This window comes from Anopheles marshallii, chromosome 2 (assembly GCF_943734725.1).
Source record: "Anopheles marshallii chromosome 2, idAnoMarsDA_429_01, whole genome shotgun sequence".
In the NCBI taxonomy this organism is placed as follows: Eukaryota; Metazoa; Arthropoda; class Insecta; order Diptera; family Culicidae; genus Anopheles; species Anopheles marshallii.
In genome coordinates, this window is record NC_071326.1 from 46153123 (window position 1) to 46169318 (window position 16196).

Here is a 16196-nt window from a genome sequence, read left to right on the forward strand (position 1 = left end):
TTTTGTATTTTTCTTCTCCTTCAACTTGACCGGAAGGTTTTCCGCAAAACTTCTCGGCAAAAAAACCTTCGGCGGGGTGAATGCGGTCAGGAAATTAGATTTCGACTTGAACGCAACGCTATAATGCACGCTAGCCATTACTTGAAGGGATAAGATTACAACGGAGGGAAACCTTTGTAGTGGCTTTCGCAAGTAACGCGCAAGCCGAACCCGGAACGGCGGCTCCCAGTGTCCGTCGTATGGCAGTTGAAACGATTGCTTTACACACCACTTCATACAGCAATGTATTTTAGGAGGTCCAACAAAGTGCGGTTTATGAGGCAAGGTGCAATGCCACAAATTCATTGCTCGTATTATTCGCAACGAACAGAACACTTTCCCTACGGCTGTAGATTTTTCACCCAGAGTTTTGCTTGGTCCTGCCCGTTACTGGTCGCACTTACTCACGTTTGGAAGTAAGTAACAGAAGAACGCTCAGGGTTTAGCACGCCAGTTGGAACGTTAATGGAAACTTTTCCCAACATAAAGGGGAGAAAAATCGATAATGGAGCAACGTCTCTACACGTGTGTTCAAGTCACCTCGTTCTATGCCGTTCCGAAGCAGGCGATCCCAGTGAGGCAACTATGGGATCCAACCAAGAATGTGGGTGTATGTTTACATGCGATTTTAAGTTACACCATGTGGAAAACCGAGGGAGCTTCTGCTTCGCTTTCTGTTCGTTGTTTATTCTTTTGAAAGGGCTGCCAACAGACGGACGGTTGCTCTTGGCTGGAACACACGCGAAAGGAACAAAAAATAACAAAAACGACACTTACTAGTACTTACACAGCAGCACACCGGTGAAGGTTCCACGTTTCACACCACTACTACCACTGTGCGCAAAGGAAAATCCGATACGGAAGGAATGGGGTGCACTATTCACCATGCCGACCGCCACCGAACCGATTGTCCTGCGCAAAAAGAATTTCGGTATTGGACTGGTTTGGTATGTTCCTCTGTCTTACTTGTAGCCGCCCTCCCATTATTGCGCCGTGGTGAATAAGGCAGCTGTTCGACACTTCGGGTCGCGTACACTGCGCCGAGGATGTCACAAACTCTGACAGGACACCCCCGGTTTCGTAGCCGCACCATCGTGGGAACGTTTTGCCGTAGGATCGTTTCGTCCCCTGTCTCAACAATCACTTCCAACTGGTTCGCTCTGGCATGGGAAGGTGTGAAAGACCAATGTGTGTTGCCTTCCAGTGACGAAGGATTTTAATATGCAGCATGAGTCATGGCAGTGGTGCGCTCGTGGCATTACGACTTCGTACCACGTTTAACCGTGCAGCATTCGTTTTTTTTCCAAACGCTCCTTTCCGAATCGGAATGTGATGATTCCTGCTTGAAAGTTAACTCGCATCCATAAGTGCTAGCAATGTGCTTGAAACGGCGTTCGAGCAGCTAAGAGATGGGTTGGGTTGTTTTGTTTTTAAACAAATAGATTTAAACAAAAAGGTTGTTTACAAAAACAAATAGAGGCAGAAATAATAAGCAGCACACTTCTTACTTTTTAGTAAGGATCTAAAATGTACAAGTAGAACTGCGGAGGAAATTAAAACAAATGATATAAATTGATTTAGGAAATTGATTAGACAAACTCGACCTCTACGGATTTGTGCCGTACCTACGATAGGTCATTTAGAAAATTAAGATGAAGCAGAATACGATTCAAAGAAAAGGCCCTAGAGTGCTCTTTCTGGACAGTCGTTGGCGTTAAATGTCACCATGAATTTATCTCACCCTTTTGTAATGAGAAGCAATTATTGATTTTATACATTAAATTGTGATATAAAAATCTGTAAATTAAGTTTGAAGTTAAGACAAATATTCTATTTAATGTTCTTCTGTATGAGACAATCTAAATAATTCTTCTGAAATGATACTCAATATCAACACAATACATCTTACAAATTGTTGTGAATCTTTGCTTGATTTTTTTTTAACATTCAACATTTAGTGAAGCTGACGATAGCTGGGTATATACAATGGAAAATTGAATTATACTTGAAACAAAAGAACGAAGGACAGTTCAGATGTACAAAAAAGGGCTTTCCTCGTGATCAGGTTTAGATGTATCCGAGGAACAGAAACCTTCTCATTGACCTTTTTTGTCCATTTTAGAAATCATTACAACCCATTGCTAAAATGCCAAACGATATCGACAGCAGCCTAAAAAAAAAGCATAATAAGAGCGTCCTTTTCTAATTCGCCAGAAGCATCCCTAAGAAGTATCGCCCTCATTTTAGGCCCTTCTCACGTTTTGGCCGTTTGTAAAGCGGAAGTCATTTGACAACGACGACGACTTGTCCCAAAGGAAAGGAGTATTACGGCATGGAAGCTACTAGAAGTTTTCTCGACTTTCCGATAAGACTCTTGCCATTCCAGGCGTCCACACCGCGCGTACCTTCGCCTTCCCGAACGCTTCCTTTTCTTTCCCCACTGCTCTTACCAATCCTAGTTATTTCATTCCTATGGCTTGTAAATGTGCCTCCCAACTGCCCTCCACAGTGTAAATGAGTGTGTGTGGTTGTGTGCCATTGAGTGGAGGATAGAGCTGCTTTAGGCCGTTAATACCGCGCGATAATGAAGAAAAATGCGCCACAGAAACAAATGTGATTATGCTATGGTGAGGCCACCGGCCAAGCAAGCGTGCGTACGAGTGCTTCATCACCGTTTTCAACCCTAAGTTTATCGGAACAAAACTGTCCCTTTGAATAAATTAAAATCTGTCACGTGATATTTCGGACGCACTCAGAAGTTGGCTGGAGTTGGGTGCAGAAAGATAGGCCACGGTAAAAGTACAAGCAAATAGCCCGCGGAAAAGGCTTCGGTTCCGGTGGCGACCGAAAGGTTCGACATCGTTGACTTTTGAAAAACACCTCCTTGGAACCTGCGAATAGTGACGAATTTTTGTACGGTAAGGAAAAAAAAGGACATCCTGGTTGGTGATGGAGCCGGAAAAGGTTCGCAAAAGATGCCGGAACCACGGGCTCAGCGACTGTGAGCTTTATAATTTAGTTAAAACTCGGCAATGGGCTGTAGACGTTACAATGCTGCCTTTGTTCCCCTTCACTACACACTGCTACTACCTTCTCTATCATCGGCGTTTAACTCATACCAAAATGGTCCTCCCGATACAAAAGACGGCAGGTTTTCAGGATTCAATGAATATTCTTTCGGTGACCTCCTTCGATAAAGTCGTCGTTAGTCCTTTAAGGTCGGTTGAACTACATATCAACCTGTATATGTATATATGTATATACTTATGAAAAAGCATTCTCCTTAATAGGTTTGGAGACACAACCAAGCGACCTTTGCGAGGCGAAACACAGACCGAAAAAGTTGTTGGTCACTTTATCCCTTTGGACTCGCAGCGCCACGTTGGAGTGTCTGTCCACTCAACCGAACGAATGGAGCTCACCGTTCGTCCAAGGACACCGATCGATGACGGTATGTCAAAGTTAGAGAGGAAATATAAATAGCCAACGTTGGACGTTCCAGCACTTTCCGCGCAGTAGAAGTTATAGAAAATTCTCTAACGTTTACAGAGTTACAGTCCTTTTATGCAGTTTTATATAGCTGCTTGATTATTCCATATTTTAAACAACTTAACAAGTGAATTACGTATTATATTACATGATGCGGTTCACTCCAAAATATTCCTAGAAAACGTACGATCATTTTGAAGTACCAAGAAAACTATGGATTTTTAAATGAATAATATGATTTTCCTACAGCATTAAAATGAAATAAATGATTCCGTTTCCTTTGAATTGAACAATGGCGCAAACATGCTCATTTGTCTGGCGAATGTTTGAAGCCGTTGAATTGGTTCATTGCTGAAACTTTGCTATATCGCATATTAATTTATATTTCCTGAAATCACCGAATGGAATTGCTTCCATGTTCTAATTTCGGAAAATATGTTTCAAATGGAAATCTTTGCCAGATATTAGTTAGTGTTATTAAAGGATATTTTAATTACGAAAACAAAGTTTCACTGTTCGTACTATATGAAATATTTGAAGGCCGTCAAGATAACCATCTGTACCCTGTGTTCGTTTGATAATGTATTTTCACGCGACATTTTCGTTAACAACAAACGTAAAGTTCTGTGAAATCATTTCTAGTCATGAACCTACCCAACTTCAGTTTATTTACTTTAGTGCAGTAAGTCTCGCATATCTTCCGTTTTTGGACTTCCCTTCGTCAGACAATCCGTGCAAGGCTGAAAATAGAGTAAAGCGAATAATTTTCCAATTTTTTTCCACTAAGCGCTTTAATATCGTTCTTAATTTACTGGCCCTGTTGCCGAAAACAGTGAAGAAAAGAAACGGGAATCCCATTAGGACGGGTTAATGCGATGGCGATGCATACCTCGAAGGGACTATTAGAAGGGCAACGGGCGCGTTTTGGACCAACTATCACCTCGGATCACTTTGGTCTAATGTGTTGCAAGGAACGGGACGCGAGTAGGCCTGTGAGTTTCTTTTATTATACGAAACCATTATGACATTTTCTGTGCCATATTTCCCGCTTACTGCGGGTTTTCGTACGGGGATAGCAAGAAGATAAGAAACCCCAAACCGAATCGGCTGGAATAAGCGAATCAGGATATGGACTATTGGGCTGGGGTTTGAAACGTGGCCAGCGGATGAAAACGGTCGGAAACGGTTGGTACTTAATGCAGAGGTACCATTTCGCATTACGACGAAATGAAATTACCTTCTCAGCGCATCCCGCAAGCCGTCCAAAGCGCTCGGGCGTAATCGGGTTCCGAGGGATGGCGGCAAGATGTCGAGAGAATGTGAAGAGCCATGCGGTGTTACCCATTTCTGACACTTACTCGTTTCATTGCCGATTGGTCGTAAAGCTGGCTGGCACTCTTTGTGTGAGCAAAATATTTGCATAACAGCGAGTGTGGTATATTTCAAAACCCACAGCAAGTATATGAGTAAGACTCACCTACATCAACCATACGGCAAATGTGTGCCGTTGCTTAGTCAACTCATGGACATGAGTTGAAGGGATCCGAATCTACTCGCATCGGTCGTTGAACGTCTTGGGACGTCTCTTGTTTAGGTGGGGTTTATTTTCGCGATAGGCTACGACGCCACCGACATCAAACCAGCCTAACAGACTTGCTCCATGTAGGGCGTACGTAATGAATCCCATTTGCAGCTCAGCTCTCTTGCGCTGTGCTGCTATTTCGTCGCTCGCAACCAATTGCTCTTGTTATATTAATTCAGCCCCCGGCCTCAACGTTTATGTTCTTGCCCGGCGTCTCCCTTTACCCCGCGTCCTTTTAGCGACACTCCAGAGCCAACCGACAACACGGAATCCAGCCTCCGCAAACACACTCAAAACCGAAAAACAAATTGCGAGTCAAGAACTAAGCAAACTCAAACAATAACTTGCTTTATAATCTGTTCTATGGCACAGCCGTAAAGTGATTCTCGGCGCTCCAGCGTTGACGCTAGATGCGACCGTCGAAGATGAAATTTAAGGTACTTTCGAGGATTCCGCCCAAGAGTCCCGTCCCTGAACGAGACACAATAGCACCAGAGAAGTGGTAAAAAGTTCAAAGAACTAAATTAAACACGGGCACATCCGGTGCACGATGTCAATCGGGCAAAATGAAACAGCAGTTCCTGCAGTGTACTTCGGGGAATTGTATTTCTCTCTTCCTTTTTTTTTATTAGACCGATACAAGAGCCCTCAAGAGCAGTGTAAAAGGCAGTGGACAAGGGATTGGGAGATCGAATGGTAGTTTTCGGAACGAAAGTTGATTGCCGGGACGATCGAGCCCTCGGGGTGGTAGGGGCGGGGGGCACTAGGGCACTGGAAATGGATGCTACATTAAGTTTTTACAGCCGTACCACCGGCAACCTGACATCTAGCCTCTGACAGCCCGATGTCAACGATTCAATTAATATCCTGTCCCGGTACGTTTTTGACCAGCAATTCACACGAACCTGCAATCGATCGATCTTTTTACTTTGGCACCCATCTTTGGGGGGTGGGAAGGGGAGTGTAAAGGGTGGGAAATCAGACAGGGCTGCAACTAAACGAAGATGGCCACAATCGCGTAACGGAGGCTCTGCTGGCACAGTCATGGCCACCGGCCAAACACCCATTAGTGTGTGTAGTCATCCTGTGTCTGTTTGAGCGATGCGATGTTTTTCGTGCCCGCTTCACGAACCATTAACCGAGCACAATGACAGGCGCTACGGCACAAAACTGAAGAACAAACCAAAACGAAAAAGAAAAACGATTTGAGTTTCGTGTGGCGACAGAAGCTAATTTTTCAAAATGGATATCCGGAACTGATTACCTCTCGAGGGGAACTCGCCGGCCGAGAGCGGGTCGCTGGATGAGACGACAAAGCTAGGTGTCGTGCCAAAAGCATAAGGCAGCAACTTTACGGCTGAGTGGATAACGCCAAACGGACGCCACACCGAGCGTTCTAATCGTGCTCTCGAGCACAATCTCCGGTAGCACTTGCCGGGTGCTCATTACGATTTCCATAGCCTAGCCGTGAGCCATCGAAACGAAATGATGTGGATTTAATGGTTCCGATAATCGATATTTGCACCATGAATCTGCAAACACATTAATCGTGCTGCTCCCGAGGTAATGGGACGGATATTTGGAAATATATTCCGTTTGTATAAACATTTACACTCCAAATCAATTTTCTCCCATACAAACATCCCATTTTCTTAAAGCAGTGTTTTAATTTGAACATGTGGAGCGCTGTGGGTGGAGTGACTGGACTAGAGCGGGTGCCTAAACAAGCTTTGCATTGTTTGGACTTTACCCGCAAGAAGCAAAAAGAAATCTGTTGACATCGATAGCGGAAAATCGTCTTTACATCGCTCGATACTTCTACCCACGTCCTTGTGTGGGCGGCTGATGAAATCTTTCAACTCTAACATTCACCCGCCAAAAAAAAAACAACAACAACACCATCACACATTCATCCTTCACACCAGTGGGAGGCTTAAAAAGCCACAAAGTTTACGACCCACGTCGTCATGCCCCTCGTCAGCAATCGTTTCAATATTCGTGCTGTACGGTACGCTCCCACACCGGAAAAGCGCCATCGATCTCTCCTACCTGCCCGAGTTACCCTGTCGTACCGCCTGTGTGCTTTTCGATTCGATGCGCGTACTGCGTATGTTCGCGAAAAGCGTATCTCCAGAATTCCCTAAAGTGGCTTTTTCCTTGTGGTGTTTTTTTTTCTCTCTTGCGAAAGCTAAGGAGCTTTCGTTTGCCATCGGCAAAGGGTTGAAGCAAGAGCGGTGAAAGAAGGGCCACGTTTTGTTGGCCATGCGTTCGTACGTCCAAGTCCTTAAACCTTGGCTCAGCTGAGCAGAAAATGATCGCTTTTCCACGCATCATGTCCGCATCCTTGCTTGTCGCAATTTCCGCCACCAGTGTAAAAGGACGCAGGGCCATATTATGCTGAGAGTGAGAATGAACGATGAGTGAAGAGCGCGTTATAGGATTTCACCCGAGTGTGCGGTGACGCGTACGTGCATGTGTGACACGTGCACCGGTACGGGGGCACTGTGCAGCAGTGTGTGAGCGGGGAATCATGCCACTCAGTAGGTAGGTATCGCACATCGTTACCATGGGGAGATAAAACGTTTTCCGAAAGATGCGGAATCCTTTCATCTTCATCCATTTCCTTTAGCACCACACCAAGGAAAAGCTTTTCTCAAGCTTATTATGGAGGCACATTTTTTACACGTCAACGATTTATTTTTACTTTCGTTGGCATTTTTATTTACTTTTTTTTTATCAAGCAGTGCAGATAGAAAGTGTTACCTATTTAGGTGAGGGATGTGATAAATTTCTTTCGTCTTTATTCACCATCGACCAACAAGAATGGGGATATATTCCATTGGGCTTTACATGGATATCCCTTTCAGGGGGATATGGTCTTTTAACGAGAAAGTTATGATATTTGCTTAAAAAAAACACATTTATAATAAAGCTGTTGAATAAATGACAAAAGTCTTTAAGCTTTCAAACGATTTCAAGTTGAGTTCGGTTCTTTTTGAGTTGCTGAGTACTTCGGGTGTCGTTATTAAACGTAAGGCCAATTTATCGTACCTATTATAATTCGGAAGCAGGCTGTTCTAAACTTTTCACTATGCATCAATGCAAATCGGTGTCATCATCATTTTACCTACGATAGCATAAACAATATTCTTCCCGAAACCTCAAAACTCTCCCGAACGGTAGTTATTATTTCATTTCTTCATTCTGCTTTTGTTCCTTTCGATCTCCATTTCAACACGATTTATGTTCCTTTACTGTGGCTTCGTTACGGTTTAGAACGTTCGATTCGGATAAGAGCTTAAAATGGCTGAATGGCAGAAACGAACGAAATAGGTTGTTGAAAATATTCGACACGTCCTGCTCCCTCTACCGACAGCAAGTTAATTCTCGCAGGACACTCGTAGTAATTTCTCGTTGGCAATGGATTGCTTCGCCTGGTTGAGTCAAAGATGGACGAGTTTTTAATTAAAACATGCCAACGCTGCCGAAAAGGATTTGGTCCTCCGGTGTCTTATCTGAGAGTATGCTTTAGTGCTGTTGTCGACGGAGCGGTTCGGAAATACCTGCTGAAAGTGGTTGCTCTTAACTGCAAGGAAATATGGTACGATTCATTTTATATTTCTTTTAAACAACGAATTCGCTTCCATCTAAAGTTAGTTTGTGCTATGTCATGAAATTGAAGGTTACCGTTTTACAAAGTATATATCGCATCATACATATTGAAGACATACATATCAGATTGCTACGTATCTTTTGATACATAGACTATAAAAACGTTAATAAAAAATTAGTTTCTATAAAATTCCCTAAACTATACCGCGCAAATTACTTCATATTGTCTACTATTAATATCAACATAGAGCATTGATACTATCTATCCTGTTAAAGCGAGTTAAAGCATTCGATATTGCTTAACCAAGAAATGAACGACACTCGTGTTTGTTGAATAATTACTATCATCGCCATCTGGCACCATCGTCGCTGTAACTTTGGCGAAAGAAGTATACACAAATGTTGCTCGTGTATCTTTTGGTCAACAAAACAGAGCACAAATGTTCGAGATAAAATAGCAACAACACAAAACGCAGATGACAACATGGTGGCTAGTTGTCCCTAGTGAAACGATGTTCATGGCCGTGCGTCATCAACGTCACAAATAATACCGAAAACAGAAACATGCAAAAGTGCCATTACAGAATTAAAAGCCAGCGGGCGGATAGTGAAGCACAGCTGGCACATCGGTCTTGGTTACACTCAAGATGATTAGTTGCAAGGCAGTAACGAGTTATGGATAGTTGAGACGGATATCTGCTGGTGACCTATATGTTTTTACTAACTTTTGGTTTTTGAGACTTTGGCCGACATCAAAAGATGCACAGAGCCAATCTTAAGCACGGCAAAATGAGATGTAATTGTCACAAGTGTAAATATTGCTAAGAGCATCACGCTCGTTGTCATCAGCCATTTTCCTGACGATTCATCAGGCAAGTGATTAGCGATAATTAATCAGAGCAGGTTGGCGACTGGAGTGTTCTGCACCGAAAAGCATGATTGATTCATTTGCAAGTGCTTTAGCTTTACAAGATTCTCCAGATAAACGGCATCAAGATACCAATGGTTGATTACGCTAATACCAAATTGTTCCCTCCTAGATGGATCAATGGCACCTACAATGACATCTTTATCCGGCCTAATGATACAGAAACTTGAATCACGAGAGCGACAACGGTTCGGCACGGCAATCTTATTTACCGTGAAAGTTAAGCTGCTTCCAAAGCGATCGTACGGTGATTAGTGAAAAGGATCACGGTGGGAATCTCCACCCCCAGCTCATCTCCGGGTCAATATTTGTTTTCAATTAATCCTTGATCTTCGAAGCACTAATAGGCCACACTGCAGCACCTGTAACGAACGGTCACGAGAATGTCTAACGAATGCTTTATGCTTCCTGAATGTTTAATGAATCCCGCATCCGCATTAGCATATTACGGTTCGGAAAGTCTTCCGACCCGGGGCCGGAGGATTACAGCCAGTTTCACTGATTTGCAGCCTTGAACACTCACATTTTCGTCCCATCTCATATTCTTTGCGTCTTATTTCATCGTCCTTAATGTCCTTTGCTTCTCGTTCTAACAGGCTGCCTCGCCACGGTGGGAACCACAGATATCGGTGCTGTGTGAGGCCGGACAGACCTACCATCCGCAGTTTCTGTCCGAGGAAGGACGATGGACAACGGACCTGAGCATTAAGGTCCCCGGCTCGACATGTCTCCGTGACAAAATGGATCTGCTGGACTACTGTAAGAAGGTAAGCAGTTGACAAACGGTTACGACGAATAAAAGAGGATGTTATGTTTAACATATTCTAAGCTTGAAGATATTTAAAGATGAGCTCCAGAAAAAGTTTTAAGCTTTCAGTAAGCGCACGAGTAAGAACTGTCAGTAAGAGTAAGAAAATAAAAGAGTTGTTTGATCTTCAAAATCTTTCCACTAACTATAATGATTGTCAACTAATGAATACTAGCTAAAATGTCTGTTATATTCACTTTGAAATTGAAAAGTACGAATAAGAATGAGAGGAACAACTTTCAAAATTATAATTAAAAATGTATTCCTCACGATTGGCTTAAAAGCATTCACAAACTTTGCGGGTAACTTGGAGGATGTAAATATCTCGATTGTCGATTGTCGATTGTTCACCAATGTCAACGATGCCAAACACTTACAACATGCCCTTCGGGAAGCTGACAACGCTATGCAGATGGTTGCCGTTTCCCCACTAGAACATACCTGTTAGCGCTGAGCTTTAGTAACGAATCGTGTTTGAAGTTCTAGCAAACGTTGCAGCGCTCCAACTTTGAAGATACGTAGCCGTGGGCATTAAATACCGCTGGGTTCCATTACCTTCATGTATCCAACCCATCTCACAAACAACTACCTGCTCGTTTGTCCATCCTTGTAGCTACCGTACCGTCTGATAACGGTGGAGATAGCTTTACAGCAGGGGAGTAATTAGATTTTTCAATTTAACAGTCAACCGCACCGGCTGCCCTCGAAAGGAACGGTGCGATGTAGATTATTAGGTTACGTGTAGCGAACGGTTTTACGCGACGAACCAATGAAATGCAATTCTCGCTTGCAAGGCAAAAGCCGTTGGAAATAGATGGGCATTCATTCCGGTTCGTTTCCATGCAGACGCTCTTGGTAGCACTTTATATCGATCATGTTCATAAAGTATCTTGAAATCGAACACACACGCTTTCGATATCGACCGATTCAGTTGGATTCAAAACGGACCCTTTGGGACAATGCCGTCCCATTCTTCCTCTCTCTCTCTCTCTCTCTAGTTTAGTGCACCGCCTGCAGTACCGTAATAGCGCATTCAAAGCCTTTTGTATCCGGTTCACATATCGGTTGTTCGCTGGCAAAAAGGACAACGCTTGTAATGCTGTTGTGCCGTTTCTCGTAATGAATTACATGATGCAGATGTCATAAATGTCAATTATTATGAATTTGAGCGGCAATGGTACATGGGAATGATAATCAAACGTATATGCATTGAAATTGTTGTCTTCCTTTCTAATTGCTCGTTGCATTGCAGTTTGTGATAAAAGCGTTGCAGAAACAAACACCAACAATAATTATAAGCCTTTACTAGCATTAATTTACATACATTAATGGGATTGTTAACCACCGTGAAAGAATAAAACAACTCACTCAATTGAGTTATGGTATTCATCCACTTAAATCTGTTTCTGTGTTTGAACAGTCTGTTTTGCCTCATGCCGAATGCAGCTATCTCATTCCAGGAAATTGAATACTGACTGTGTTTCATAGCTTAGACATCAAACTATACAACGCTCAATTGAGCAATCAAATAAATAATATCACCTTTTGGACGATTCTCACCGGGGAGTAAAAAGCCTTTGAAGGTGCCCACTTGCAAAGTTGATGAAACCGATCGAACGTTTCATTTATGTGTTCATTTCGGCGTTTCTTTTCTCGCTCTACGGGGTGTGAAAGTTTCGCATTCTCCTGCTGCCGCCGGTGGTCACGGTCTCAAGAGTGTCCTCTTAATTGCTTTCGGGGCTTCAGCTTTTCCGTACTGAAGAATGCAAATAAATTAAGAGCAAAATAACGCCTCTCAACCCTCAGCCGCTGGTGGGAATACCGCGCTGGTCGTTCCTGATTGTTTCTGCAATGCTTCACCATGATTGCCGTGGTGCAAACCACCGAATAACACCTCCAGCGTTGCCTACGGTTTTCATAAGATCTGCATCTTTTTTTTATTCTGATTCTTGTTTTTTTTTGTCGCAACACAAAAACACTACCAGCAAATTCATTCACAAAGCACGTTTGGGAAAGGTATTTCCAATCTTATACGCGCGGGCTTTTCACTTTGCCCCCACTTCGCACGGCTATGCGGCGTCAAGTTTTGCGAGTGTTTGCGGAGCATTTTGCGATGAAAGTACTATTTGCAATACATTTTATTTTCCCTGCCACACCATCCGTGCAAACATCTGAGACGTCGGGCGGATCTGCTGCCCGAACACCGAGCATTTGCGAGCACTACACAGTATAAGCATAATGACTGGCTGGCATCGTTGCCAGGAAGCGCCAACGCCCCATCGGCGCAAAGGCGCGCAAAAATGCCAAACGACGCAAAGACGATATGCACCACACGGTGCATTTTACGAAGCGCGAGTATAATGTTTCTGGGAATTTTCTTTTCCAGTTCCGTGGTTTTTTGTCTGCTTGGAAGAGATTTTTTTTTCCTCATCCATCCATTCAACAGCTCTCACCAGTCGGTGGTGGATGTTGCATACACTTTCCGGTGTGTTTAAGCAGCATGCATTTAGCATTTACCGAACCGTGTTGGATGGAAACTGCTGAAGAATTGAATTCTAAGCCCCCAGCTGGTGACCTGAGAAATCAGCAAAATCTTTTCTATCGTTGACTTCCATTCTACTATTTCTATTTCTTCTGTACTGTTTGTGAAGGAGCCGCGTTGCCTTTGCTGCTATGGTTAAGGACATAGAACGCTATACGGTAGCAGGTTGCAGGGAAAAATGCAGCTGGTTCATCTTCTCCAATTTTGATTGCGGGTGAATTCAGATGTCATCCTTTCTGACAATTCGACACATCTCCATTGAAGCCAGTGGTGCATACCACTGGATTGTTGATTTTTCTAGCATTTCATTAAGGATAAGCGAAAGTGTACCCCATACAATGCACCCAGAGCTGCAGGACTACAATGCGTCAACGCTGGTTGATGCATTGTTTCTCTTCATATCACACCCATCGGCATTCGTGCGCTGTCACGCCAAAAGGTTGTGATACCGCCTTTTGGATTTACATTATTGCAGCCAACGTATACACCACACATTGTCCGACGCTTCAGTGCTCTTTTGCGGTTACGTATTTTGGTGAAAATTTACTGTGCCACGTCACGTATTACGGTCATGGCTGGCCTTCGCTGGACTGCACCTGTATTCATCTGGCATTTGTGCAATATGAGGAATTTTTGAACCATTGCCATTTTTTTCATGCTATTTCGTTTGATGCCGTTTGGTTGAAGTACAGATCGTTTCGTGTGGATGTACACGTGAAAGGAACCAAGATCTTACCTGGGGATGATTTTTTTTCTAATGCTTACCCTCCACTAGCGGAGATACCACCGGTAGCATTGCATCAGATAGCATCGTCTTCCAAAGGCAACGAAGAACCTGCTGCAATTGCTTGAAGCAAACAATCACCGGTAGCACAAATCTGGCCAGCATAGTACTGTGTTTGTTTCATTTTCAAGAAAGATCCGGTACTTGGCACATACCGTACCGTACAACACACAAAAGCAATGTGGAAAGCAGCGTCAAAGATCGGTGTGCCGAGGAACCACCGGGAACGCTCACATAAACAAACCGGGTGGAAAGAGCACGTAGCAGTAGTTTTACCCGTCAGAGCGGGTAACCGGTTCTTCGGAGCAGAACTCACCATCTTCCACTGGCGGGATGGATGGTTGGTGTCCCTGCAGTTGCTTGGGGCGTTCGTGTCCTTGTGACCCCTTGCAAACATAAAAGAATGTGACGGGGGGAAAGGAGGAGAGGGGGGTAGGGAGCCCTTTTGCCAAACCGTTGCATGTGTATGTGCGGGAAAAACCAGTGCGCTGGAGGTGGAGTTCATTTTCCACCCGAGCTATTCGAAACCACCGAAGCAAAAGGAAAACACATTCAAATTCACACCATCATCTTAAGATGTACTGCCGGGTACCGAGCAAATAAGGGACCGTTGGGCAAAAGTGGGGTACATTCTCAAACAAATGCGCTGAAATATTTCCAACCCAATCGGCATCGCGTGGAGTGGAGCGGCAGCGGCAACAATGGCGAAGGATACACGAAATTAATGCGACCGTACCGGTCGTCGTCGTAGTGCGAAACGGAAAGGAATTGGTGTGAACTGGTGGACCACATTCTTGAACATCGGTCGAACCACCATGCTACTTGTGTGAAAGCGTAACTTCTTGCAGAGACCGTGTCGGATGTTATACACGCTGTGGCACAAAACGGGAACCCCGTTCGCAACGACACAGCGAAGGAAACAACCAGTGCAACACATGCTTGGATCATCGTTTCGTCGTGTTTACTTATCTCGTAATGGGTGAAACTTTTCCACGCGCTACAGCCACTAACCATATGACCTATGGGATAGTGTTGCGGCGAGTAAAGATTAGTCCCGCACAAACTTTTCAATAGTAGCAATTAATTTCTTCAAATCGCGCACAAAAACAATGCAGAGCGTAAAAATATCGCACCATCAGCATCGATTGAAACTTTTGCTCAAATAATATGTTCTTTCTTAGCCTTTACCTATGGAGGGATGGGGATGGTGCGATGTGTGCGATAAGACACCCATTTCATAAGAGTTGCAACGATTGTGTACGTAACACGCGTGCTGTTCTCAGGCACCGCACTGTACGCCGACACGCCCTTTTGTAAAATCGACATTCTAAACTGGCACCCAAAACTGTCTGCACCCGCAATGCTGGTGCGGAACCATTTGCACCACAAGCTCAACCAAGCAAGACGCTGGCCATGCCGTACGCAAACAAGTCGGCAATTTTATCGCGCGGATACATTCGTAGTGCGTACGGTTGCGTAGCAATGTTGGCTGTTGCTATCCGCATACTCGGCAGACCATTTGATTTGATGATGAAATCAGCATAAAAATATGTAGATTTTCGTTATCACAAATCTAAAGCGCCAAATCGTTGCCATGAGTGCGCCGGGGAAAGCATTGAAGCTCCAGGAATAGCACGGTACCTACGTAGAAGTTCCCGGAAAGAAATCATGATTATGATGATGAGAAGGATAAAGCTTACTGTCCTGTACGGTGTAGATGAAGCAATACTCAAGAAGTATATAGATAGAACGGTATGCTAGAGCAACATTGGGTTGGTACAGGTCTATTCTGCTACCGCACTACTACATATTGCGGAAGTGCTCTCGTCCTGCCGCATTGTTCTCGATTGGGAATTTTCGATTTTGAAGACGATACAAATAAAAATCTCACGCATCAACAAGAACTCGCAATACTAAAGCTCGTCCAATCGCAACCGATCGATAGTCCTTTAGTCAGCTAGCTTTTTTCAATGCTGCATCTTGGGGATTGATGCTTCTGCTTCAACTCGGGCCTTTGTTGCCTTTGTAGTGGAGTGTGAAAGGTAACGAAGCAAACGTGTTAGAGCCAACGAACGTTACCTGGGCGCTCTCCGACATTCTACTTTATGCGGCGAAACCCGGAGCTTTGTCGTTGGTGCAAGGTCCTTGGAGGTTAAGGAGTTATTGATTGAGATGACTGTGTGTGTGTAGAATGGAATGGAACCTCATGAGAAATTGAAACGATGCTCATCGACGCTTTTCAGCTTTTTTCGCTCTGCACGCATTGAAATGATGTAAATGAGAAATAGTTCATTTTCACTTTACGTTGAGCTTTCCACGTAAATGGGAAGGCCCATGGATTGGTTGTCGTCCGTGTTGGTAGTTCAAACATTTGTCCCGGAATGGCTTACTCTCGCGGAAAACCGAGGACAC

The 16196-nt window shown here is 43.9% G+C and overlaps 1 protein-coding gene across 1 annotated transcript in view; it reads left to right on the forward strand.

The window, feature by feature from the left end:
* The first annotated feature begins 544 nt into the window (after positions 1 to 544).
* Positions 545 to 16196, forward strand: part of LOC128718038 (amyloid-beta-like protein) — a 61437-nt gene continuing 45785 nt past the window's right edge. Inside the window, exons 1-2 of the mRNA XM_053811712.1 lie at positions 545 to 649; positions 10247 to 10417. Coding sequence (XP_053667687.1) covers positions 545 to 649; positions 10247 to 10417 — 276 coding nt within the window. The remainder of the gene's footprint in view (positions 650 to 10246; positions 10418 to 16196) is intronic.